At 46.4% G+C, this 27,318-nt stretch overlaps 1 protein-coding gene across 8 annotated transcripts in view; it reads left to right on the top strand.

Moving 5' to 3' along the window:
• TTC7B (tetratricopeptide repeat domain 7B) overlaps positions 1 to 27,318 on the top strand; it is a 240,460-nt gene that overhangs the window by 123,868 nt on the left and 89,274 nt on the right. For all 8 annotated transcript variants that reach the window (XM_032621506.1, XM_032621507.1, XM_032621510.1 and 5 more), the window contains 6 exons: positions 10 to 147; positions 15,891 to 15,974; positions 16,966 to 17,070; positions 19,064 to 19,181; positions 21,404 to 21,461; positions 27,147 to 27,219. In XM_032621506.1, coding sequence (XP_032477397.1) covers positions 10 to 147; positions 15,891 to 15,974; positions 16,966 to 17,070; positions 19,064 to 19,181; positions 21,404 to 21,461; positions 27,147 to 27,219 — 576 coding nt within the window. The remainder of the gene's footprint in view (positions 1 to 9; positions 148 to 15,890; positions 15,975 to 16,965; positions 17,071 to 19,063; positions 19,182 to 21,403; positions 21,462 to 27,146; positions 27,220 to 27,318) is intronic.

The raw sequence follows: 27,318 nt of genomic DNA, 5'->3' as shown, positions 1-27,318 counted from the left end.
TGTTTCCAGGCCAACCGGGACGCGGTGCTGAGCAGGATACCTGAGCACAGGAGTGACCGTCTCATCAGTTTACAGAGTGCATCCGTGGTCTATGATTTACTGACCATCGCTCTTGGAAGAAGAGGCCAGTATGAGATGCTGTCAGAGGTACAGCCCTTGAGTCTGGTTGACTTCCAGCAGTGGGTAGTGCTGGCAGTACCAGCACTGTGAAGAGCTGTGGGACCTGGTCTTGTCCCCACCCCCCGTCGCTGGCAGACATGTGACCTTGGGCCCATCACTTAACTTTGGTTTCCATCTCTGCAAAATGCGAATTGGGCTAAACGATTAGGTGGTGGAATTCATTGGTGGTCATCTCCTACCAAGGGTCCATAAACCCACTGGGGTGAGTTCACGTATGAGAGAAGGCAAGCGTTTCTCAAGCAGTTTCTCTTTCAGTGTAATTTCCACCATAACCCCAATCTCCCATCTGTGATATTAATTTCCTTGTAAAACAGGTCTTATTTTATATAAAGTATCAATGCATAGCTCCTGGTGAGCTGGCATCTTCTGGCACAGGGTACGTTGGGTGAGCTGGTACAGGCTTCACGGGACGTAAACGCTGTCGTCACGTAGAGTCTTTTACTTGTTCAGAAGAGACCCCAGTTGCTTACAGATCTTGTACCAGGCATTGCCATCTCATTCCCTCAGCTGCTAAGAAACACTTAGGATGGAAGCCTGACGGTTTTCCAGTTTCAGAAGAAGCTGGTTATCCGAGGCTGCGGTTATGCGTTATTGAGTCCCTGCCCAGAATACCAAATCCACCCTGGTCGGGGCTAAATCAGTAACAAGATCATTTTATCTTCTCTTTAGTGAAGTAAAAAGAAAGAAGGGAAGAAAGACAACTCCTTTTGTTAAAATGAACTTTTCCATGTTATTTATCTTTCTTTTTCTAAATTTACACACATTGCAACAGCCTCTGGGCACGAGGACAGGGAATGAAATACAGTAACAGATCGGCTGAAATCAGATAAGCACCCAGCTCACCCTGTAGCCTGCCTGCCGGTGCATCGCTACATTAGGCAGGAGCCTTGGAGAACAGATGAGCCTGCGTGGCTTGGATCTTTTTTTAGTCTTTGGTTTGGTGACTATACAGGGCAATGGTTACTCAGTCTTCAAAAAAAAAACAAAAAGCCCTCACAATCTGGCTTAGATAAGGCAATGAGTCCAGATGTTCCTGTCATACACGGTATACCCCCTGGGACACTGCCCAGGCTCGGGATTGGCCCAGATTCTTTACCACCCCAGGGGCTGTGGCTTCCTGGGACCCCCTCCTTCTGGCCAGCTTAGCTCCTGTCCGCCACTTCCACCAAAGAGCCCATCTGTGGTGCCACCCAGCTCACAGCTGAGTTCTCTTAAGGTGAACTCCCCTCCACCCCCGACAAACCACTAAAAGTTTCTCGGAGGCCAGGGTTGAGCGTGGTTTGCACGTCTGCTTTCCTCCCATCATGTAGTAACAGAACCTGTCCCCAGCTTGAAATTCCCCTGTGTCCGCAGCAGGTGTGAGGAGCCTGAGGCTGACAGGCTGGACGGCCCCTGCCCACAGGCTTCTCGTCGTGCCACAAGTGACTCCAGGGGCACGGCTGTCATCCTAGCGGCATTCCTCCGCGAGCCCGCAGCTCCCTGGCATGGGCCTCTGCCCGGCACGGAATCCTGGGACCTTGTCTTCAGCCAGATGACTTTCACCTTGACATCACATGTAGCTTCATCTCGTGGTGATGACCTGACGCCCAAGTCACTGGGTAGTCTGGTTGGTTGCCGGAGCCTTTGCAATTCAGAATATGCTCTAGTCACATTGACAACAGTGGAAACAGCGTCAGGGATTGCCTTGAAAGTGCTGGAGCAGAACGGTGGAAGAAAGGGGAATTTATCACTGTATATCCCTTGGAGCCTTTTGAATTTCGTGCCATATCTGTGTTTTATCTATTAAACATATAAATCGATGGATCAAATATATATATAATAGAGGACATTCATTTCTTTAACACATATAAATGCAGCCCCTGGTTCTGTGCCAGGGGCTGTGATTCAGGCCGGGGATGCAGCCGTGGGCGAGGCGGGGTCCCTGTCCGTGAGCGGCTCCCAGCCTAGAGGAAGGCCGCCAAGCAGCAGGCAGTTGCCATCTGGGCTGGCTGCTGCCGGGGGGGTCTCCACACAGGGTCTCATCCAGTAATGACGGATCTGAATCCTTGGCCTTAGTTTTTCTTGCTATTTCTACTTAGTTTTGCAGATGGAGCTTCCCCCAGTGCACATGTGGCGGCCACGGTGAAGCAGATCTAAGTAGAGCTGTCTTAGGAGGAAGGCGCAGGTGCACAGCATCTCGAGGGCTGGCCCTGGTTTTGGAGAGCTCGCCTCTTGGAGGAGGGTCTTGGTCCGCCCTTGGCTGAGCACCGACCTCTCTCCCTTGGTCTCGGGCCATGACTTAAAGTGTCCCGCTTCCGTCATTTGCTGGGGTTTCCTTCCTCCCTCCCTCCCTTCCTTCCTCCCTCCCTCCCTTCTTCCCTCCCTTACTCCGTCCCTCCCTTCCCTCCTTACCCTTCCCCCCCCCCCAGTTTGTATTGTATGTTTCCTTCCTTCCTTCCTCCCCACCCTTCCTTTCTTTCTTCTCATCTGCTCTTCCATTTCCTGAGGACTTTAGGTTAAAAGCCTAACTGGATTTTTTTTTAATTGCGGTAAATTTACATAACATACACTCAACCACTTTAAAAGGTACAATTCAGTGGCATTTAGTACATTCACGCTGTTGTACAACCATCACCTCTAATTTCAAAACACTTTCATCACCCTGGGAGGACACCCCGGCCCCATTAAGCAGCTGTTCCCCACTCCTCCCTGCCCCCAGGCCCTGGCAGCTGCTAATCTGCTTTCTGACTTTCTGGATTTACCTAGTTTGAGTATTTCATGTAAATGGAATCATCCATCATATGACCTTTTGTGTCTGGCTTCTTTCACTTGGCGTAATGCTTTCAGGGTCATCCACATGGTAGCATGTATCCGTCCTTCATTCCTTTTTATGGCTGAGTAACATCCCATTGTATGGATAGACCACGATTTGTTTCTCCATTTATCAGTTGGTGGACATTTGGCCGTGGCGACAGTGCTGCTGCGGAGTAACTGGCTTTTAAACTTCCTACATTATTTCTCTGGGCCCCACGGATGTTGGGATTATCATTGTCATTCACGTGGCGGTTGTTTATATCCTGTCTTCATCTGCTGCATCGTCACCACAGTGATCTTTCTCAAACACCCTTCTGTTGAGAAACATTTCATGGCTGTCCCCCTTGCCCCTTCTTTTTCTCCCTCTCTTTATTTTGTTTTGCTTTCCTTTTCCTCCTGTAATGAAAACAACTTCATTGTCTTTCTGCCCCATGCTACAGCCCAGCAGACTCCTTGAAGAATCAAAGATTACATACAAACATGGAAAAGAAAAAAGTCACTGAGAATCTCACTCTCCTGAAAGAGTTGACTACCCACTGACATTTTAGAGATCACTTTGTCCTATATCTCTTTATGAACAAGTGCATGTACGTCTATGTAAGTTTCAAGGAATGGGACAGTATCATAGACATTTTATTGTGGATATTCCCCATCATTCTCCTCCCCTCCATTGACATCCCCACCCCAGCCCTGCCTCTTCAACCCCCAAACCCGGGTCAGCCATCTCATGTGTCCTGGGCACAGGCCCTAGAGTCAGAGAGCTTCGGTTTGAGTTCTGGTTCTGCCGCTTACTAGTTGTGTGATCCCGGCAAATCATTAACCTCTTATGCCTCAGTCTTTCCTTCTGTAAAATAGGCATAATAATCACACCTATGTCAGATCATTCTGAGGGTTATTCGCTAATTCACGTAAAGTGCTCAGAACGGAGCCCTACACGTAGAGCTCATTAAACAGCGGCTGCGTGCTGCTGTGCTGTTTCTACCGCTGGGTGCCCAGGAGTTGCCAGGCATGGGGCAAGCAACTAAGTATACAAAAACAGTATCTTGTCTTCCAGAAACTTCCAGTCTATATAAGGAAATCAGAAAACAACACATGGAAAGGTAACCAGTTAGAGAAGACTAGATAGTGCAAGGCACGTTAATCGCAGGTGAAGGGACTAGGCCGGGTGCAGCAGAGCTGGCAGGTTGGGGGTTCCAGGGAGAATGACAAACAGCTGATGTCTGAATTGGCTCTTCGGGGCCTGACAGGAATTAAGTCTAAGAGCAGAGGGACACCCTCATTATCAAGGTCACGGAGGTGCAGGGACATGAGGCCTTGCTCTCATGGAGGGAGGAGAGGAGGCGAGGACATTGGGTGAAAGCATGGAGCCAGGTTGCCAGGCCCTGACGTGTCTGGCACATCATCCTTCAGCTGCTCTGTGAGCAGATTCTCTTTGCCTCTGTGCCGCTGCAGGAACCTTCCTTTCTTCTGGGTAGAATCTTTCATGAACAGAAGAGTGCACCTCCACCAGGCTGCTGTGAGAGGAGAGGTCTTGCCTCCTTCCCACCCTGTCCTCATACCTTCCTCCCTTCTTTTGTCCCCAAACAGCGTCAACACTTATGCATCAGGACACGGCTAGCGCGGGCCCAGGCACTCCCGCACCAGCAGGAACAGGGTGGGGGGCCCCCAGTCCACCTTCTCATAGTCACGACACCTGTGTGTGTGTCGTAAGCATTGTGCAGACTCCGCCCTTTAAGAACGGTGCTTATGCGGGGAGCAGAGCCACTTTGCAGAAAAACTCTCCTCTCCGTCTCCGTGGTTCAAGATGGAAGGCTCGCCTCAAGATGGGCTGCTTTCTTGTGTGCCCACACGGTGCCTTTCTTTCTCTCGGGGCGCTGTTCAGCCGGATCCTGGGCAAGGAGCGCTGTGTGCAAAGGGAATTCAAACCAAAGGAGCATCACATCCTCATCCTAACGGGTTTAAATATAAGCGCAATGGTTACCGTATCTCCAGTGCTAGGAGTTTCAATGTTTTTAAAGACTGATGTGAAGCCCTGCTGAAAGGTTTGTGTAGGAAGGAACACTTCTTTTTCTCCCCCTTTTTAAACAGTAGCACTAGTTGGCATGACAACCTGCGCTATTAAAAGTAAAGCAACAAGCACCGCTTTCTCTGTTTTTTAGAATGAACCCAAGCTGCTAAGGAATTGTTTCTTGAATTTGACTATTCATGGCTCCATTCTGACAGAACGTTTTGGGGTCCTTTTTGAAGGGTGTGTGTATCCCCTCTACACAGACATGGCAGCTTTAAAGACAGAAAGGGGTTTTTTTATCTTTCCTGTTGAATTCGTATTCATTTGTTTATGGTAAATCTCAACAACTTTATAGTTCTGTGGGTAGAACTGTCTGGCTCGTGCTTGTACCAAAGGGGCGTCTACACATCCGTACCCCAAACACTTATTTAATCAGGGAGCCTTGTAGAAAACACTTGAACATCTAACTACATCCGTTTAACTGGCCTATCATTTGTTAGCTTACACTAACATTTGGTATTTCACGCAGCCCCACTCGCTCTGCAGAAACCCAGCCTTGACCTACGTGCCAGGGTCCCTAGAAGGCATCAGGGCGGCCTGATGCAAACGGAGCCGCAGACTTCTGAGAAATCGAGGCAGAGCGTTTGGTTTGTGATAGGTGCACGATAAACACTTGCTGAATAAACCCGTGCTTCAAAACCAATGTACATTCTCATCCTGCTTTCCTTTGGTTTGGGGGTAAGCTGTCCCTGGATGTGCAATGAGTATATCTTCCCCAGGTAGGCCCAAAGGTTAAAGGTCCTTTACTTGGGAAATAGCAGAAGAAGAGGTGGGCCCTGCTTGGGGCAGAGCACTGACTGGTGCAGATCCCAGCTCTGGTCCAGCTTTGGGGGTCAGCCCAGTAGGGATCAACTACATCATTTTTGAACGACAGGTCTGCCCTGAAGAATCTCAGCCACTGACGTGGCCACAGGTGTCTATATTCCCACCATTATGGGTATGTTTTTTGAATTAAGCATCATTGTTCTCTTCTTATGGCCCTCAAGGGAAAAAATTTTTCAACTTAAAAAATGCCATATTAGCCATTTTAAAATATATAATTCAGTGGCATTAATTGGATTCACAGTGTTGTGTAACCAGTATGTCTGTTTCCAAACTTTTCCATCACCCCAAACAGAAACCCTGTACCCATTAAGCAATACTCCCCATTCCCGCAACCCCCATAACCTGGTAACCTCTAAGCTACTTTTTGTGTCTATGAATTTGCCTATTCTGGGTACATTATACAAATGGAATCATGCAACGCTAGTTTTTTGTTTCTGGCTGATTTCACTTAGCCTAATGTTTTCAAGGTTCAGCTATGTTGTAATAATATATCTGATGGCATGTATCAGAACTTCATTCCTTTTTAGAGCTGAGTAATATTCCATTGTGTGTATATGCCACATTTTGTTTATTCATTCGTCTGTTGATGGACGTGTGGATTGTTTTCACCTTTTGGCTATTGTGAATAATGCAGTGATGGACACGTATCTGAGTTCCTGTTTTCAGTTCTGTGGGGTATATGTCCAAGAGTAAAATTGCCAGGTCACATGGTAACTCTATGTTTGACTTTCTGAAGAACTACCAAACTGTTTTTCACGGCAGCTGCACCATTTCATGTTCCAAGCAGCAAGGCACAAGTGTTCCAGTTTCTCCACATTCTCACCCACGCTTTTATTTTTTGTTTTTGTCTCTTTGCTCTTGTTGTTGTATTGTAGCCATTCCAGTAGGTGTGAAATGGTACCTCATTGTGAGTTTGCCTGTTGACTAATGACGTTGAACATCTCTTCACGTGCATATTCATCGTCTGCGTATCTTGTTTGGACAAATGTCTGTTCAAGACCTTTGCCCATTTTTTTAAAAATTATTATTTTATTTATCTAGCTTTGGCTGCTTTGGGTCTTCGTTGCTGCGTGCGGGCTTTCTGTAGTTGCGTCGAGCGGGGGCTACTCTTCGTTGCGGTGCGTGGGCTTCTCATTGTGGTGGCTTCTCCTGTTGCGGAGTACAGGCTCTAGGCGCCTGGGCTTCAGTAGTTGTGGCCCGTGGGCTCTAGAGCGCAGGCTCAGTAGTTGTGGCGCCTGGGCTTAGTTGCTCCGCGGCATGTGAGATCTTCCCGGACCAGGGATCGAACCCGTGTCCCCTGCGTTGGCAGGAGGATTCTTAACCAGTGGACCACCAGGGAAGTCCCCTTTGCCCATTTTTATATTGGGCTGTTTGTCTTTTTGTTGTTGAGTTATAGGAGTTCTTTATTTAATGTGGTTAAGAACCTTAACAGATACATGATTTGCAAATACTTTTTCCCATTCTGTAGGTTGTCTTTTCACTTTCTTGATAATGTCCTTTGATGCGCACAAGTTCTTAATTCTGATGAAGTCTAGTGTACTGATTTTTTTCTTTTGTTGCTCATGCTTTTGGTGTCATATCTAAGAATCCATTGCCAAATCCAAGGTCGTGAAGATTTGTCTGTGGCCCCCCCTTAAAGGACATCCAGAAGAATGGATCCTAACATTCGACCCATATTCAAGCATTCGTTGAACACCTACTTTGTGTAAGACACACCTATGGGGAGCACCCAGGACACCTTACTTCCCTCCCTACATCTTGTGTGTGTCAAGGGGCCACCATGGTTGAAGTCCCTCGTGCCCAGAGCCAGGGAAGAAGGACTGAAAACAAAGACCAAAAGGTGAGGGCAGTTGGGGAGAGAGGAGGGAGAGGAGTGAAATGCCCATTTCCTGAGTTTAGGGATTCATTTTGTAAGAATAACAAAGGGCTACATCAGCAAAAGAGCAGATGGAGCGGTATTTGAGTAGAAACCTGGCAACCCTTTACTCACTGTGCAAACTTGATCCAGTTGCTTCACATCCTCGAAGGGAGAGCGTGCCGGAGGGTGGCGTCCAGCGTTCACGCTCTGTAATAAAGTCTGTGACCTTTGAAAAACAACCCACTCTCTACTCCTCCCACCATGGCCAGAGGCAGCGGTGGCCTCTAATTTAAGCATCTGCCGAAGTAATAAAGGTTTGACACTCCTCTGCTTGGAGCCATATCGCTGTTTTAGAGCAAAAAGAGAGACGGGAAGCGGGGGCACGGATGTGGGGTTTGCTCTGTTTTATTTCCAGTTTAAGGGGAGAAAACTCGAGCAAGCCTTGATGGGTGTTGTCTATGTTTTCTCAAAACTGGGTAGGAGGACTTTTATTTGTAGCTGAGAGTCCCATCAGCCTGACTTTTAGAAGCTTTTCCTGGCCCCCCAGACTCCTTGTAGAGTCGATCTCTCGAACTCCACTTTAATTTGTACTTTTATATGCAGTTAATTTAGAAATAAGGGCTCTGACCTGAGCATCACGAGACCTGGCTTCTAATTCCAGGGCTGCCACTGTGTGACCCTGAGCCGGTCCTATCTCCTCTCTCTGGGTCTTAGTTTCCATGTCCTTAGTAAAGTAAGAATGGGACGAGATAATCTCGAAGGTCAACACGCTCTCTGATTATATCAATCTGTGGGTCTAAGATAATGGTCCAAAATGTCTAAATGGCTTAGATAGTTTTTCATTGCTTAGTTTTTCACCGCTAAAGCAAGGAAGTGAAATATTATTCATATACCATGTTAAATTTTTTAAAATTGTTACACACCTGCCAGGAATTACATTTATTAATTGATTCATTAAGTATATACGATGTAGGAAAGAAAAGCTTCCTAATCAATGGAAGGATCTAGGTTATGAGAACTCGTAGGATATGGCCAACCTGTCCACAAGGTGAATAATGAAGACAGTTCTCTATGTTATTTGTTCTATTTGAATAGTGATGGATTTTAGACATCCCCTCCAGGCTAAATTTGAGGGGTATCGGGTTATTTTTTTCCTGCCCCTCCCCCATGGGTTTTGGCATCTCACCGTCGAATTCCAAATATAGATGTTGGCTTTTCCTTGCTTGTGGTATTGCACAGCTGTCACTGCCATGCATGCACCCAGTTCGTGTAATTGGGCTTTGCGTACTAGGAAGGTAATTGCTAAATCCTTTTCTTCTGCCAGAAGAACTTCTCATCCCTGGAGCCCCCTCAGAGACGGCTGGTTTATGAAAAGCCAAATTAGGAGACTGGAAGGGATGAGCTCTTGCTACCAAAAGGAAATAACATTTTGGGAAGTGACATTTTGATTACCACTCAAAGGATTAGGATGCCAATTAGAGTCTAATTATTGTTCTACCAAATATTCTTGGTATTAAATGAATGTTATCTGGGATTTAGAGAGAGGTGGCAGTAAGTCCGATTACAGCAAATGGACCTGTCTTTCCTGGTAGAGATAATACTGTTGCCAAATCCATCTTCTCTTCTTGTAAGGGAGATGATTTGGAGATGTCACCTGCTGTTTTGTGTGGGTGACTAAGGGATCTGCAGATCTGCATTGGAGTCCACGTCCCTCTCCCCAGGCCCACACTGCCGTCTCTCCGCTGGACATTGGAAGTGGAAAAGGGCCAGCTCTCATCTCCCCCTCTCCACTTAGGGACTCCCTTCGTCTCTCCCCCTGCCCTCCACTGGCACCCCAGCCCCGTTCCCAGGGCTCCTCGCCGCAGATCTAGCCCTGCAGCAGCGTCCACTACTTCTTTGTTTCATGAAAGCGACATCAGCAGTAGCATGTTTATGGCATTCACTCTGTACCAGACACTCTTCTAAGCATTTTACACGTATTACTTCCTTTAACCCTATAACAACCCTCTGGCTGGTGAGTGAGGCGTTTGGAGTAAGCTTAGGCAGTCTGGCCTTAGAGCCGCTGCCGTCAGCACGCGCTGCTCTCCTCTCCAGCCACCAGCCAGGCTGGGTCTGGGGGACCGAAGCCGCCTCTTATATGCACCCCACTCCCGTCTGTCTCCATCCTGCAACACCTACATCTTCTTCCATTTTCATTAGTACCTCTTTTAGACTGGAACCGTTATTGAAATGTGAATTATCTCACTTTATAGCATATATTCTGTTCCCAGGCTCCTTACTTCATTAAAACTGGAATTTTTAAATTTATGGACAAGATGTTATGCTATCTGTGATCTGCATCAAAATAATATGTTGGGGAGAAATGGGTAGGGATATAAATGAAACAGGGTTGAGAATTGAGTTGGTAGTTGAAATAGGGTGAAGGGTACATGGGGATTTATTATGCTATTTCCCCTATCTTTGTGTTTGAAATTTTTCAACAGTAAAAATTTTTTATCACCAAACTTCTTATTTATATCAAAGGCAGTTAACTCACAGAGAACAGGAATAGTAATAATAAAAGTTTTTAAGAAGGAAAATAAACTGGAAATTTTTACTCTGTCACATACATGTGTGTTTAAGGTGCTTAAAAGGGATAGCCAAACAGAACTGGGGTGAGCAAAGACCTAGTCACAGGGGCAGAGGCTGTGGATAGCAGGTGCTCCAGTGACGCCCCAAGTTCCCTTTGGTCTTAGATGCATTCTCTGGAAGAGCGCTTCCTTTGTGATTGAGGTATGTCGACCTGAGTGCTTAGAGATTTATATAATCTCCGTGTTTACAGGAACATAGGGGAGGACGTGTTACATAGCCGAGCAGTATGCTTGGCATCAGGATTTCAGGAGCATCTGGAGCTGTCTGGGCACTTTTTCAGAGCCAGCTTGCCGTCGTTGTATAGAGGATGCCAAGAGCCCACAGGAAGACAGAGCCATCGGCTCTGAGGCCAGAGCGCCAATACTTCTGAATTGGGGTGAAGGGTTAATTTGTAATTGTTGGTTTGCATTTCCTAACTCTCTTTATGACACCCCGATGGCTTATAATGGGACGTGGATAGTTACAGTTCTGAGAATGGGGTCCGAGCTGGGAGGGGCCCGTGAAAGATCTGCAGTGTAGAGGGAACCGTGGCCTGTGTACATCTTTGTCATCGTGCACCTTTGAGGTGGGCCACCGTGATGCTGGGGGGCATCTCTGGGATCTGTGAAGTTTCCTGAAAATTCTGCAAGCTGGAAAGGTCTCAGTCCTCAGAGCTCCAGGGATCCCCAAGAGGACACAGGAGCAAGGGCCCCTCAGCAGTAAAAAATATTGTTGAATCTCGGAAGTATTTCAGGGAACATGTGGCATTTTTAGGAGGCTTTTATTTAGCTATACTTTGCTTTATGCGGTACGGGTGGGCCCAATCAGTTGAGTGGCTTGTCTGTAATGAACGTCTCAGAGGCAGCGGAGTGCTATGGATAAGCGCTCCAGCTCTGGAACCAGACCACCTGGGTGCAGATCCTGGATCTGCCACAGCTCTCTGAGACCCTGCATGGTCACATGGCAGAGTTGTGCTCCATTTCCCTCCTCTGTAAATGTAACAGTACCTGCTTGGACCTTGTTGGGTCATTAGGACCAGCGAACAAGGCAGTTCTTGTAAAGCAATTAGAAGAGCACCTGGCTGCAGTGCTAGCAAAGAGCTTGTTGTCTCAGCGAGTCTGGGCTGTTGTAACAAAATACCACAGACTGCGTGCCTTGTACACAGCAAACGTTTATTTCTCACAATTCTGGAGGCTGGGAAGTCCAAGATCATGACTGGCAGATTTGATGTCTGGTGAAGACCTGCTTTCTGGTTGCAGACTGCCCGCTGTTCGCCCAGTGGAAGGGGCAAGGGATCTCTCTGTGGCTCCGCCCTCATGACCCAATCAACCCCAAAGGTCCCGCCTCCTAACACGGTCACACTGGGGATTAGGTTTCAACATAAGAATTTTGGAGGGGGGACACAGACTTTTAGTCCATACCACTTATTAAGGAAATAATAAACATGTATTCTAACAGTTTGCTTCCATAAAGTTGTACATTATTTTCAAGGGTCTCAGATTGAATCCTTTTCTAAAATGAGGAAACATTTTGTACAGTAAATAATTATTTCTGATATAATGTATTATACGTTTGAATTTTCATATATTAAATTTGGGTAAAATGATAGATGTCATGTTACATTTTCTCTCTTAATATAAGAATGTTAATTTTAGGTAATAGCTAACCTTTTTTTAGCACCGACTAGCCTGTATCTGAAGTACTGTTCCTGTTGCTTACTATGTATTAACTAATTTAATCTTCCTGATAACTCTCTACATTAATTACTGTTATATTTCTCACTTTACGGTGAGGAATCTGGGTATAGAGAAGTTAATTGGCTTGCCCAAATTCACACACTTAATCTGTGGTGATTCTTTATTTCTAGCTGCTGTACATGTCATGAATTCCCTATTCTGGAAGGTTCTCAGGCAGAAGTAGTACAACTGCTTGTTGGGGGCTGGGTGGTAGGGGGTGCTCTCAGAGGGGCCTGAAGCATTTGATCGGGTGCACCTTCAGAGCCTTGGTTGTAGGTAACAGACCTGACTTGTCAATTCAGGCAGAAAAGTCATGCATCTACCAATGCATACCGTTTAGCACACAGAAGGCTAAAGAACAGGGGTGAGCAGAAATTGAGGCGGCAAAGCCCCCTGCCCCAGTCTGGGAGGATACTGTTAACTCTGGAGGGCCTCCACCAACCCAGCTGCTACCGCGGCCCCCAGGCCTGGCCACGGAAAACAACTTCCAACAGCCAGTCCCCCTGCCCAGACCTCTGGATGCAGCTCGCTGGCAGGAGCATCTCACTGGCCAGGCTCAGGTCACGTGACACACTCCAGTTGCTTCCCTCCTTCGCTCACCCTTAGGTTTGGCACCTGGGAAGCAGAGTCTGTTCCCCTTTTATCTAGGGTGTCCTTACCCCAACCCCTGCCTGAAAATAAACAGGAGAGTTTTGAGGTGATAGGCAACCAAAATGACAAATGTCCCTTCCGTTAAGAGACTTCGACTAGATGCTTCCCAAGTTCCCTGGTAGCCCCACGCTTCTGAGTCTACTCTTTATGAGGGCTGGCATTTCCCTGGAGCGCCTGGAGTGGAGCTCTGTACCAGTTAGGCTTCCATGAATGCTTCTCACTGAAGGTAATGAGTATGTTGGCCTTTGTCACAAAAGAAAATAAGGATGCACACTTATTTATAAGATCTAGCTTTTTGATTCAGAGCAGACTGTTTGAGCTGTGAGCTCCTTTTGTTTATCAGAAAAGAAGTTGATGTTTATCGTTCTTCTTCACAAAAGGAGGCAGAAAAGCACTTAAACCTTTACATGTCTCCGTGTACACATTTAAGTGCTTAGTGGTTATATTGCAATGAATTAGTTGAGTGGAGCTGTAGAACAAACCGCATTGTTGATCATTATCTACCTACTTCTCTCCACATACTGACTCCTTTGCCTACTTCCACCAATGTGATCATCATTCTGGTTTCCTTCTTCATCATCCCTCATCCCCCTTCCCTAAGTCAGTTTCCAAGCACTGTTGGCTTTTCACCGCTTGGCGTTCTCTCCTTAATACCTGTCCTCCCCGACGTGTTCCCAGCCCATGCCACCCCACACCTGGGTTAAGTCTTCCCGCACCACCCCATCTTGCCCACTTGATCTTCTCAGCGAGCTGCTTTCCGCTTTTTACACCCACTGTGCTTCTTAAAGGCACAGTAATGCTTTCTTGTTGCTCATCTGTGAAGCAGAGCAGGTAAGAGGGCTCTGGCGACAGATTCAGATCCCAGCTCTGCTATTCAGTGTTCTTATTAGTGAGAGGTATATCCAGACATAATGAACGAAACCACCATACAGTGAGTGCCTTAACCAAATATGAGTTTATTTTTTCCCCATGGCAGGAAGTCTGATGAGAGGCAGCTGCAGCATCTCATGATCTCAGAGGCCCGGCGCCTTCTCTCTTTCTGCTCAGTCATTCTAGAGGGTAGCATTTGTCCTCATGCTTCTCACTTCCTGGCCGCCCCACCTCCAGTATTGAGTCTGTGTCCCGGGCGGAAGAAGGACCAGGGCTGAGGGCAAAGTGTATGCCAACTGCAGATGCCCTCCCCTTAACTTCTGCCAACATCCTGGTCTAGGATGGAGTCACATGTCCACCCCCGAGTTTTTGACTAAGTGTGTCTCCAGTGTGATCAAAATAAGGGACCGAGTGTCCGTTTTACATCCTATACCATCATCAGCATGGGCTTATTAACTGCTTATACTTTGCTTCTTAATATACTTTTTAGGGCTGGTTTTCACAGTAAACCAACCAGCATAGTATTTACTGTGACTTTCTCTGTGAATACCATTTAAAATTCTGGAATTCTTTCCTCTCACCCCTTCACTTTACCTGTATCGTGACCTTCTCTGTGGCTCCTTTGTCTCTCAGCCCCAGCCCCCTGCCCCTCCCTCCTCGTGCATCCATGAATCCTGAGCATCCCACCTGTCCTTCTCTTCCGCTCCCGGACTGCTCGGAGCATCGCTGGAGAAAAGTGGCCACGTGGTGCCGTAGGGGCCACCGCATGTCCACATCAGTCTTTGAGGTGACCCTGATGGGAGCTGTCTGCCCTCTCAGGGTGAAGGTTTTGTTGTTGTTTAAGGCTTTTCTGTTCATTTAAAAACCTCCTTGGGAGAAGGCCTCACATGAGAGGCCCATTGTTCCAGGGGCCTGGCTTTCTAATTCATCTCTGCACTTTCTTCTCTGCCTGCTAGTTCCCCTCAGGTTGCCTCCCCAGTCTCTCTTTCTCTCTGTCTCTTTCTCTGTCGTTCTCTCTAATAAACACCCACACACACCCACCCACACACACACACACACACACACACCACACTTGCATACACAGACCTTCCATGCCATGGGTTTGCTCCCGGGTATGCAGGCCGGAGACCCTGGGGGCCCCCTTCACTCCCTACATCTCACCAGCCACCCGCTCCTTCCTTGGGTGGCCCTTCCTTGCTGATTCTAATTCAGACACATTTCTTGCTTCTGTCCTTGTTTCTGAAGTCCCTGGACCATTCTATCTACCTTATTCCTGGCCTTCATCCACCCTGGTCATACACCCCCCTCATCATACACCCCCCTCATCCCATGATCTCCCTTAGGTTCTGACGTGGTCATGTCACTCTGTGCAGAAACCAGAGGCTCCTTATGGACTGAGTGACCTGCATTTATAGCTCTCCCGCCTCGGGTGGGCACTGAGGAGACAGAGAAGACAGGATCTCTGCCCTGGATAGTTTCTCAGAGTGGGACTGGGCTGGACTGGGCTGGGCTGGGCTGGGCTGGGCTGGGCTGGGCTGGGCTGGACTGGGCTGGACTGGGCTGGGCTGGACTGGACTGGACTGGGCTGGGCTGGGGTGGGTGAAGACATCACATTAACACAGGTATGAACTCTGGGAGCACAGAGGAGGGAGAACCAAAGCTGGGGAGGGGGAGGGAGATGGAACGACTCAGACAAGGAGCCGCCATGTCAGACTCTCAGTGACGCGGCCCCAGCCGCGCCTGCCTCCTGGCCCCCCCGTGCCCTCAGCTGGGTTTATACTGGACCACTTGTCATTGGCACATCGAAGCATCCTCTTTCGTGCCTCCACGTCCTTGTTTGTCCCCCCTGTTCCCGGAGTACCGTTTCTGAATCCTAGCTGTGTTTTCTCCTTTCTCATCCAACAAAACTGGCTCAAGTACCAGTCTTCCAGGATGCCATTCCCGATGCCCGTGGCCACTTTCCCACAGTACTTTCTGTTTCTTCCTCTTGGGACACTTGTCAGTTGGGACCTTGTATTTGAGTAGTTTGTGTACCTGCCTCTTTGCCTGTATTGGATGAAAAGCTACTTGGGATCAAGGGCTGTGTTGTAGTCAGCTGTGGATTGCCCCCGGCTTCTGGCCCAGTAGGCTGCCTCGGGGGGCGCCTCGGGAGGGTTCGGAGGAGCGTGGTGCTTTAAGCATTCCAGGGAAACAGATGTGGTAGGACTGCTCTTAGTGCACACAGACGCACGCTCACACCTGCCCAGCGGCGCCACCGGCAATTCTTACCGGTCTGCATTTGTTCTTCTTTCCAAACCAGTGCTTAGAAAGAGCCATGAAGTTTGCCTTTGAGGAGTTCCACCTCTGGTACCAGTTTGCTCTGTCACTCATGGCTGCTGGAAAAGTGAGTCTCCCTTTGTGACATGCAATCCTCTGTGTTGACGGTTAACTTGAATTTCATGGGATGACGTGATGCCTAGTAGATGTCTACACCAGCTATTTGAAACTGTCCTGTGGTCATTTATAAATGAGCGATCGAATTTAATTATTTGGGGGCCAACATGGACACATCACTGATTAGAAAATTTTGAAATTCTTGCCTTTTTCTAGTCATTGTAACTTTATTTATCTGAAGCTGTGGCTTAAACTAAGGTCAGTTCTTCACACTGACCCCTTTCACTCATTTGAGAGTGTAAACTATTCCTGGCACGGGAAATCTGCTAATTATCTTTAGCAAGATGTGATATGAGACAGTGTACGGTATTGGTTGAAAGCAAGGGCTGTGGAGAGGGAGGCCTGGTGCTGACCTCGAAGCCGTGTGACCCATGGCAGGTCACTTAGTGTCTCAGCTTCCTCTTCCGTCTCATGGAGAAATGGTACCGACTTCACAGAATTGTCATCAGGTAGTGAGATGATACCCACAAGGTGTTTAGCATAGGACCCCCAAAACGAACACACTCAATAAAGATAATAGCCACTGTTATTCTTGTTAATTTGGGCCCTTTAGTGAATTGTAAAGTCTGAGACACAAGAGTATTTGGGCGAAGTGGAGTGGCTGAATGGTATGCTTTAAATTAGATAGTTTCTTTTTTATAATAACGTAAACCTCCACTGTCTTCATTTTTTTCTTTCTTTTACAATGGCTACACAAGTAGGGAATAAAACTAGGGGGATTCTGGGGCAGGGTTTTCACTTGTTTTAACCGCAGTTTACTCCCCAGTCCCCCAAAAGTTCCAAGCTCAGGTTATCTCCATCCCCAGGCCCTCGCTTCATTGGGTGAAAGTTGGAAAACCTCATTAAGAGTGTATCCTAACCAGAAACCCCACTGGGAAGGCTTTAGTGTTTGGTTCTGTCAAAAATTTTGAGTTTCACAGAAATGATCTCCTTTTGCCAAGTCTGCTCGCGCGGTGAAGGTGCTGAAAGAGTGCATCCGCCTGAAGCCGGACGACGCCACCATCCCACTTCTGGCCGCAAAGCTGTGCATGGGCTCCCTTCACTGGGTGAGTGGGGCTGGGGCCCTCCGCGTGTGCGGGGGCTGCCACCCTTTTGATTCCTAGGCAGAGAGGAAATAGTAGCAGTTCATCGGCTACACAAAAGCAAGGCTGTTCAGAGCCCCGGGCTTCTGGCCCAGGCTACAGCCCTCCTCGGGCCTCAACCCCACCCCAAGGACTTCGGGGAGTCAGTACAACTCCAGGTTTTTCTTTTTCATGGGAATGTGCTTCAAAAGTAGAAATGGTAAGATGGAATTGGAATTCCTACTCAGATGCATCCTGTATGTAAGTCATATGGGACTGAAAAAGTCTATGTCACTCAGTGATTCCCTCCTAGGAGAGCCTGAGCTTTTCTGTAAAGCCAAGAGTCAACCTCTACTTTAGCTCATGTGTAAACCCAGCTTCCTTCATTCCTCTTCCTGCACAGAGGCTTTCCGCTTCCAATGTTCTTGTTCAGCTTTGAATCTGGGAAGAGCCTGATTTGTAACAGTTGTAATACCTCAAAAACGTACTGTTTGAGCAGAAACTAGAAAGCTCAGTTGATCGCCACATACGATGGAGTTTTTTTTTTTTTTTTTTTTTTTGTGGTACGCGGGCCTCTCACTGCTGTGGCCTCTCCCGTTGCGGAGCACAGGCTCCGGACGCACAGGCTCAGCGGCCATGGCTCATGGGCCCAGCCGCTCCGCGGCATGTGGGATCTTCCCGGACCAGCGCACGAACCCGCGTCCCCTGCATCGGCAGGCGGACTCTCAACCACTGCGCCACCAGGGAAGCCCACGATGGAGTTTTAATGTCTTTCTCTAACTTCATGTCAAGGTTAGTGACAAGAAGAAGTGGCCCAAAAGACTGAGGCACCTGGCTAAGGTCTTTTACCATGATGGTCCTTGCTGCTCTTTTATTTTTCCATTTATTCTCACCCAGCAGGGCGAAAGTAAACATTGTGAAGAAAGTGTCCTACTTTGGTCAAATTTTTCTTGGGAAAGTGTGGAAGAAAAAACACATTTTGAAATGTGGCTCTCACCTGAAACACAGCCGTGAAGGTGTTGTGTGGTCCGTGCAGGTTTTAACACTTTGGTGTGGCAAGTGAGGGGACGTGCAGGCAGGCCCCGAGAGTGGCTGGAGCAGTGGACCGAATCTTTCGGTTTTGAAAATGCCAGCTTCCAGCTGTGACTCTGCCACACTCCTTCCAGCGATGGCATCGTTCATCACCATAACACCTAACGTAAACCTGACTCTCTTTTACAAGATGAGAATAACAAATCTTTTCTGTATTTTTTTTACATTTTTATCATTAAAATTTCCAAATACCACAAAAGTAAGGAGTATAATCAACTACCATCCATTCACTATCACCCAGCTTCAGTAACATCAACACTTACCATACCCCGAAGGAGCAAATCTTATTATTTTTGCCTCTAGTGAGTTGTGCAAAAGGCCTTATTGTGGGTGTAGTTTACAGGTGCACTTTCTTCCCTTTGGAATCTGCCAGTGCGAGGTCTGTGTGCTGTATACTGTAAAATAAATAGATGGAGTTTTGAAATTTCTAACAGCTTGTGGGAAAGAGAATCCAAGCCTAAAAGATTCTTTATGTCATGCAAAAAAAGGAAAGACCCAAGCACAAAATATTTCAAGAACTTTATTCTTTACAAATTATACATACATGTATATATAACTTCTGAATACCTAGCACAATCTAATCACAGAGCCAATCAGTGAAAAACAGAGACGACAAAGAGCCCCACCAAGTATGAAAGTGACCTCGGAAAAGAGGGCAAAAAAGCAATAAGGAAAGGTTGAAAGCAAAAAGGCAAGGTGGGAATCCTGAGGACTGTTGAGAAGCTGAAATACAGAAAACAGAATCACCAGAGTGGAACAGGAAGATCTGGGAGTTATTTTCACAGTGCCTCATCAGAAACCGCTTAGGACAGCAGGTGCTTACGGGAACTCATGTTAGAAATTCTGCAGGCTGTTGCTGTTGTTTTTAACTTACCTGGTTTTTCAGTTGGAAGAGGCTGAGGAGTTTGCCAAAACCGTCGTTGATGCGGGAGAGAAAACGTCAGAGTTCAAGGCCAAAGGCTACTTGGCCCTGGGGCTTACGTACAGTCTGCAGGCCACTGACGGTGAGCGAAGTCCCCGCCCACGGGAGCTGGGGAGCCACCAAGTCTGCACTGCAGGACCGGCCCATCCCCTGTCTCAGGAGGGCGCATGGCTGGTTCCTCGTTTGCCGTCCTATGGGGACCTGCCACCGCTGTCCTCTTTGCTTGGACCGGTCGGAGAATGGGAGGGAAGAAATGCAGGCCCTGTGCCCCGGCTCCCAGGCCCTCTTCACAGGTGCACTGTGCTGGTGGTGCCCAGCTGGCAGCTGTAGGGATCTGTCCTGAGGAGTGAGGTGAGCAGGACCCTGAGAGAGAATTCACCCCACCCGGCCTTCACCTGACTCTGCCCCAGCGCTTGGCCTGAGCTCTCCCCATGTGGCTGGATGTTGGGTCTTAGGCTAGGAATCTAGAAGCATTCAGGGCCCACCTCCTCCAGAAAGCATCCCTTGATTTATCAGTACCTGCCCCTTCTCCATTTGCACTTTTTTTTTTTAAAAAACAACTCTTTTTTATTTATTTATGTTTTGGCCGCTCCGCGCAGCATGTGGGATCTTAGTTCCCCAGCCAGGGATCGATCCCATGCCCCCTGCAGTGGGAGCGCGGTGTCTTAACCACTGGACCGCCAGGGAAGTCCCCATTTGCACATTTTAATTCACGGATACGTACATGTGTAGTATAGCGGCTCATAGCACATGCGTGACGTTACACATTTGGGATGTATTTACTGTTTTGGTGGATGGGCTTCCGGCTAAAAAAAAAAAATCTTAATTATGCTTTCTATACTTAATGAGTATTGAAAGTATATGTTTGCAGAAAGGGTAAATTGGTAAATTGTTTTTCTGAACTCCTTCTATTATTCCTTTTACATTTTGTTGTTAAATGTAACACAAATACCAAAAAAAAATCTCGAAAATGATTGTCCAACTCAGTGAATTAGTATAAGGGAACGTATTCTTATAAGCAGTACCCTGCTTAGGAGATCGAACCTTGCCAGCTACCTGGGAGCCCTTTACGTGCCCCTCCCAATCACAAGCCCCCTTAAGAGAAAACACTACCCTGACTTTTATGGTATTCATTTTCTTTTGCTTTCTTTGTAATTTTGCTATAGTTTATTTTACATGTTACCCCAAATCTTTCTTTCCTCTGCCCTAAAATATCAAAGACCCTGGAGAAGTTTTGCATATCAACTGATTTTCAATCATGGATTTTTTTGCTAATTTTTCATATATCCTGGCAATACCCAGAATATTTTTTTAACTATAGTAGGCTTTCAGTGAAGGGTAAATTTCATACCATATATTTATCCATATAACTTCTTAGTTGAGACTCTACACGTAATTAGCCCTGTAATTTTGGGAGAGTCACGTGACCCTGCTGGGTCTCATCTGTATCCATGGTTCTCTTGGGACAGCTCTCTGGGCGCCTCTAGCTCATTCACTGTTGTTCTAAGTTAGTCATGGCTTACAGCTACATCCAGCTCTGGGCAGCCTTCCACCATCCTCAGAGCGATGTCTGGATGGGATCTGCCATGTTGGTTTTGTTAGATAAGGACCATCTCCAGGTGCAGCCATACACAGGTTCCTCTAGGACTTTTTCTGTTGTCCCAGTAAAAAGTACCTTTTTAGTTTCCACGAGAGTCTAAGGTGGCATTTCTCACACGCTGTCTACAGGGGAAGTGTTGACCTGATTTTCCAGTATCAAGGTTGGGTTTGCCCTGTCTGTCCCTGGTGTTCACATCAAGGCATTAAATGTCCTAGCCATTGCCTCCGTGAATTAAACTGGCCTTCCATGGCATCAGGCTAGTGTCCTTGGTTTTTGGTGCCAGAAGGAACTCTGAAGGCCGTCAAATCCACCCACTGGTGCTCGAATCTCTTCTATTCCATTCTGGCAGAGCCATTCTTCACCCGTGAATTACATGCCTGCCCTTGAGAATGTTTTCCTCTCTGGAGTTCCCAGCTGGTCTTTTGAAGACAGGCTGCTATTCCTGGGGGTACCAAGAGTGACCAGCCAACTCTCACTCTCGCCTTGGCATGGTTCCACAGTTATGCCCAACAAGTGCAAGGGCCTCAGGCTGACACGGCCTTCGTTTCCCATCCTCGACAGCGCCTGGGACAGGACTGGGCACATAAGCTCCCAGAATTTGTTGCTCTTAATCCAGTCAAATGTTTAGTTTTTGTGATGAGTTTTCTATTTGTCAGAAACTCCCTGATCTCCCATGCCACTGACTAATCGAACCCTTTTCTTAGCTTCTTTGCGAGGGATGCAGGAGGTCCTACAGAGAAAGGCGCTTCTTGCATTTCAGAGGTGAGTGGGAGTTCATCTTTTCACTCGGCTGTACATAATGACACCAAAGTATGATAAGTATAAAAAGAAGAGATATTTATAAAGATTATGTAAACAGTGTTTTACCCCTGGGAGTCTTTCCTCTCGAGTACCGAACAGACAGTATAAAACTTGCTGCATCACCTGTTGCCAGGTAAATCTGCATTCTTTTTTTTTTTTTTTTTTTTTTGCGGTATGCAGGCCTCTCACTGCTGTGGCCTCTCCCGCTGCGGAGCACAGGCTCCGGACGCACAGGCTCAGCGGCCATGGCTCACGGGCCCAGCCGCTCCGCAGCACGTGGGATCCTCCCGGATCGGGGCACGAACCCGCGTCCCCTGCATCGGCAGGCGGACTCTCAACCACTGCGCCACCAGGGAAGCCCAAATCTGCATTCTTGATCTGTTTATTCATTTGGGCACATTTTGTTCATTCCCAATAAAGCGATTTCAGCTCTAAGAGAGGTACTTTTTTATGTCTAGGGAGATGATTCCTTTAATTAAAGACATTTTTTATCATCTAGAAAAAGCATCATTCTTTGCAACCTTTTTTTTTTTAACATGTCAATCTGCAGATTTTTATATTACGAAATGAAAAGGCCAGATTTTAGGGCAGTCTCTGAAATACTTATAAGACAGTCAGGCCGGCAGGTCCCAGGCCTCTCCATCCCCTCCATGCTCCATAATACCTTATGCTTGTCTCCATCGCTGTACCTTTCACGAAATTAGGAGAAGCCCTTATAATTAGAGACCGCTTGCATGTCACAGTGGCCTTTCACACCCCTTACTCGATCCTCACCCCACACCAATAAGGTAGATGGAACACGTCGTGTGTTCACTGCAGGTGAGGGACCGAGATGCAGGGATGAAGAGCCGGAATCCTGTAGCTATTGAGGTCAGGAAGGTCAAGGTCTCTGACGCTGACTGGCTTCTCTGGTACCTACTACACCACACTTCCCTCATTTTATTCTTACTGCAGGCATAATAAATCACTCCCATGAATCACTGTCTGAAAGTATAGCCCCATGATGTCCAATGTAGAATTGGTATTGATCCTGTCACCTTAAATATGCCTGAGTTACTTGATTTCTTGGAATTATATTAGAAAGTTAGTTACTTAACCAAAAGTTTTACGAGGACCTCTCAATACCTAATAACCGTTGTTAGATTTCTTTCCTTAGAACTAGGGCTGCCTGTAGATTTGTCACAGTGTACATGCTCCTTTTAATCACGAAATCATTAGCACTTGGTTTCAGTTAGTCTGAAACACTTTCAGCTCTTTTCTTTCCATTTCCTAGCAGGCGTGCCCATAGCTCCTTCACGCTGCCGGTCCCAGACTGGTTAATGACAGAAGGTACCAACTGACAGCAGCCAACAGACCTCCTATCTCTGTGCTAAGTTTTTGTTGATACTCTTCAGCACGGAGTGTGGAAAGCATTTCCATTTCAAATGATTTGGAGTTTTAAATTTTCCAGTCCCAGTTTGTAAAACCCACACATGGATGCCTAAGAAAGTGGTCATTACATCTGTTTCACTGTTTCACTTTCCTTAAATCAGCTCATCTTACTGGCTCTCTAAAAACAGCCATGGTGGTGGTCTGCCTTGAGCCGCAGAATTCATAACTTCATGTTATATAACAGCTGTTCCATTGGCCTGAATTTCTTTTTTGTTCCTCTTTTGCTTAGTTTCTAATTCAAAGGGATTTTTAAAATATTAGTTCATATGGGAATAAAGCGGAATAAAATCCTACTAACCTACGTGATTCTATTGGGGAAGGCTAACCTAAATTTGTATTTATGTGTATTTAAGGGTATTTTTCAAAGTAATAAAAATATTTGGTTTCAAGTACACATGAACTAGGACTATCCTAGTGTACTGTACAAAAGCCTGTAAGGGAAAGATTTTAAGTAAATAAGAAGGATTTGTATTACTTCTTACATGTAAATGAGTATTTAAAAATCACTTGGATGAGAAATATTTTCTTACTTTATATTTTAAATCTTCTCCCCACAATTCTGTTAATACTATTGTTTAAAAAGAAAACGGTGTATCTCAAAAAGTGGTGAGGTTGCAGATATAGCGTGTGAAAATTAACTCAATTATGACTGGAGTCAGAATTCAAAAAGGTTTGCTCTCTCCTGGATTCAGAGAGGTGATTTTTGAAGACATCCCAGTTGCATGATTGCGTCTTAATGTTGAGACCCTCAGCTGTTCATACACTCATAAGCTCAGCCCGAGAGGCTGAACCAATTCATATGTCCCGTACAAAATTATAGTGAAGAAAAACTGTTGTTTGCAAAGCTTTCTAGGATGCTGTATTGATCTCACTGGTGGCTCCTGTGGGCTCTCACATCCTACAGAGAAAAGCCAGGCTGGAAACAGTCGAGCGCACGTCTCAGTGACTTGCCCCCCAGCATGCAGGAATCCGGGCTGCGTGGTGTCACTGGTGTTTATCACTCAGTGTGGTAGAAGGGACACAATCTCACAATCTCACTTTTATTTCCCTCTCCCACTCCTAGCTTGAATTTAAGTTTGAATGTGGTATGTTTTGTGGGTATGGAGTGACCAGCCAGCCCGGTTTGTTGGGAACTGAACAGTTTCCCAGAATATGGGACTTTCAGTGCAAACACCAGGAAAATACAGGACAAACCAGGACAAGTGGGTCATCCTATGTGTGTAAGTAATGGGAGGTCCCTGAGTAATAGATTTAACCAGGTTTGCACTTTTCTTTCTTAACATAATGATACACTAGTCCCATGTCTACTGTAATCAGGATTGAAGGGGACTTCAAGGAGAACTGGCTAAATAAGGCAGCAGGGCGATATGGTGGAGAGACCAGGCCTCGGAATTTCACTTCTGGCTTTTCCTCTTTTGCCTGATGTTCTCGAACAAGATGCTTAATAGTAGATGCTTCATAAATTGTAGTTATTATTGTTACAAGGGGTACATGTCTTAATGGACCAGGGTCAAAATTGATCAGCTGTCTCTGTATTCTTGGTTCAGCTCCAGAAGATGTTGGAGCCAGAGTCTAGGAGAATGATGCAGTGGACCTCAGGGCAGTCTAAGTTTTAGCCAGGTGATCTGGGAGGCCCATCGCATGCACTCCAGTAGCAGTCTGCTACCCTTCTCAGGGCACTGCTCATACTGCACTGCCATGATCATTTAGGTCTCCCCCTCTGTGGTGTTGGGGGGAGCTCCTCAAGGAAAGGCACTTGTATTACTCATCTCCAAGCTCCCTAAAAGTTAACACAGGGCCTGGCATCACAGTAGGTACTGCATAATGTGGATGGATGGGTGAGTGGATGGATGGATGGATGGATGGATGGATGTTTGGATGGATGCATAGATGGATGGCTGGCTGGCTGGATGGATGGGCGGGTGGATGGTTAGATGAAGGGGTAGATGGATGGGTGGGTGGATGGGTGTATAGATGGGTGCCCTCAGTGGGCCAGTGTCTTGCAATTCTTTCTTTTCCTATGGAATTAATGGGTATGGAGGTGCTTTGACAAGGGAAGCACTTTGTGAGCATCCCTGTAGTGACATTGTTCAGGTCTCTGATTTTCTCTTAGCAGCCTCACCAGGTGCTCACAGCATGGGAATGGGATTCATAGCGCTGCTCTAAATTCATGTACAGATCCAGCAAGCTTGCAGTTTTCAAGATCACTAACGTCCTTCCTCTCACCTGCATTGCTTGATGATTTCTGTCAAGCACACTTTCTGTGGGCATACAAATGTGGTGTCGTCACAGGAGGCCTAGCTGCCGAAGTTGTCCTGTGCAACTGGAGCACGTTTTCAGGACTCTACCTGAGATGAACATCTTGCACTTTTTCTAGTTTTTTTGAGCATCTCCATGTTTCCTTTTTTCTTTCGTAGGCTAAAGTGGCCAGTTTAACGTATTAGCCAAATTATTGAAATAAGGTTTTTCTTAAATGTGTATGCTTAAGTTGTGCCTCGCTAGAAATTTGGCTGTTGGATATCATTATTAGCCAAGTTGATGATTCTTCCGATGTTGTCCTAAGGTACCCCAGTGATGCCAAGATTTCTAGCACTTCTGTTTGTTTCTTAGTGCTGTGGCTAACAGTTAATAACCATTTGAAGAGGCTAAGGTAGGGCCTTTGGTCAGAACTATTCTTATCCACACCCTGAGTTCACCAGACCATTGTCAGCTTTTCACTTGGTTGGTGTTAGGTAGAAACGACCATGATTTGATTTAACTTCATTTGTAAAAAACCTAGACTGTGCTGAGAAAATTATAGCTCTGTGGAATTCTTTTTGAGGGTTGTAGAAAGCTGGTTTAATTGTGAAAGAAGATGGGATAAAATAAATAATGCTAAATTCAAAGTCTCTTCATAATCCATTTTGTATTCATTTTCCCTGAATAATTGGGAGAGACAGAAACCATGACATTCCAATCTCACTTTTTATGAACACCAAAGAAAAATATTCTTTGATGTATAAATGCATGGAAAAGCCAATGCCTGTCAGGTAATAAAAACTGGGGCACGCTGAGTAGGCCTCTGCTAGAAATAAGACATCTCAAAGGGCAACACAGGCAAATCCTCAGCCTCAGCCTCTTAGACTAAAGTGAGAAGAGTCCTAAGGCCATGTCTGGAGGCAAACTTACTAGTGAAGATTCCCCAGGGGTGGGAGTTTTGCCCTTAAGGTTAAAAAAAGGACAGAGGACACCCCCCCACCCCCTAGTTCCCCCCAGTTGCTTGTGGTAAGATACAATTGACTTCCACATAAAAGCAAGAATGACGTGTCTGCCAACAAGTAGGAGGCCAGCATAGCCTCTTCCCATTGGTGTCAAAAGCCAGTTGATAGACTAAGTCTGGTGTCTGGCCACAAAGTCTTACATGTCATGGTTGCATGTAATTAGTTAAACTGCATGGAACTTAGTAGAAGCTTCAAAAGACTGAATGAATATCCTCCATTTCTCTCTATAGTTCATCAAAAAACCAAAACCTCATTTTACAAGCAAAGCCAGGCCTTTGATTTTCATATGGTTTCTCTGAAATCCAGAAATTTGGATAAAGTAGTTTTAAGACCAAGCGAAAACTTAACCAAAGCAGCCGTCGCCTTGCCAAGTATGCTCACAGCCTCACCGTGTCCCAGCGTGACACGTGGACCTCTCCTGCTCAGCCCAAGGGAGGCGTCTGCTGGGGAGGTCAGACCTCGGGGCCTGTGGCTTCTTCAGCCCCAGGCTCCTTCTCAAAGTCAAGGCCCATTGGCTGCCATTTCAGATGCTAAACAAAACAGAAACATGTTCCTGTGTCATTCCCATGTACAGTGGCAGGAGGAAACATGCATGCCATTTGTTCGTGGACAGAGGAGAAGAGTTTAAATGAAACATTAAATAGTTAAATTAAATATGGGGCCTTGGTAAAATAATTAATAAGATCCTACTGTATAGCACAGGGAACTCTACTCAATATTCCATAATGACCTATATGAGAAAAGAATCTAAAAAAGAGTAGACATATGTATAACTGATTCACTTTGCTGTATAGCAGAAACTAGCACATTGTAAATCAACTATACTCCAATAAAAATTAATTTTAAAAAAATATGGGGCCTTGGTATAAATAAAAATACAAATGGGAATACTTGTTTGACATGGAAAATAAAAATGGCCTCTCTCATGTACTAATAGCTGCAAATACTTTTTCAGGGCCCACAGCCTGTCACCTACAGATCACCAAGCAGCTTTCTACCTGGCTCTGCAGCTTGCCATCTCCAGACAGGTCAGTTCTCCAGTGTTCCCACACTTGGTGCCTGTTCTGTCTTGATACAGTTTGAGGGAGTAGCCGACCTGCTTTCCTTCACCTGAGGCTGACCTGGAG

The sequence above is a fragment of the Phocoena sinus genome, chromosome 2 (genome assembly GCF_008692025.1).
Source record: "Phocoena sinus isolate mPhoSin1 chromosome 2, mPhoSin1.pri, whole genome shotgun sequence".
Taxonomy (NCBI): Eukaryota; Metazoa; Chordata; class Mammalia; order Artiodactyla; family Phocoenidae; genus Phocoena; species Phocoena sinus.
The sequence above is the reverse complement of the archived record's forward strand: the minus strand, read 5'-3'. Positions and strand labels throughout refer to the sequence as shown.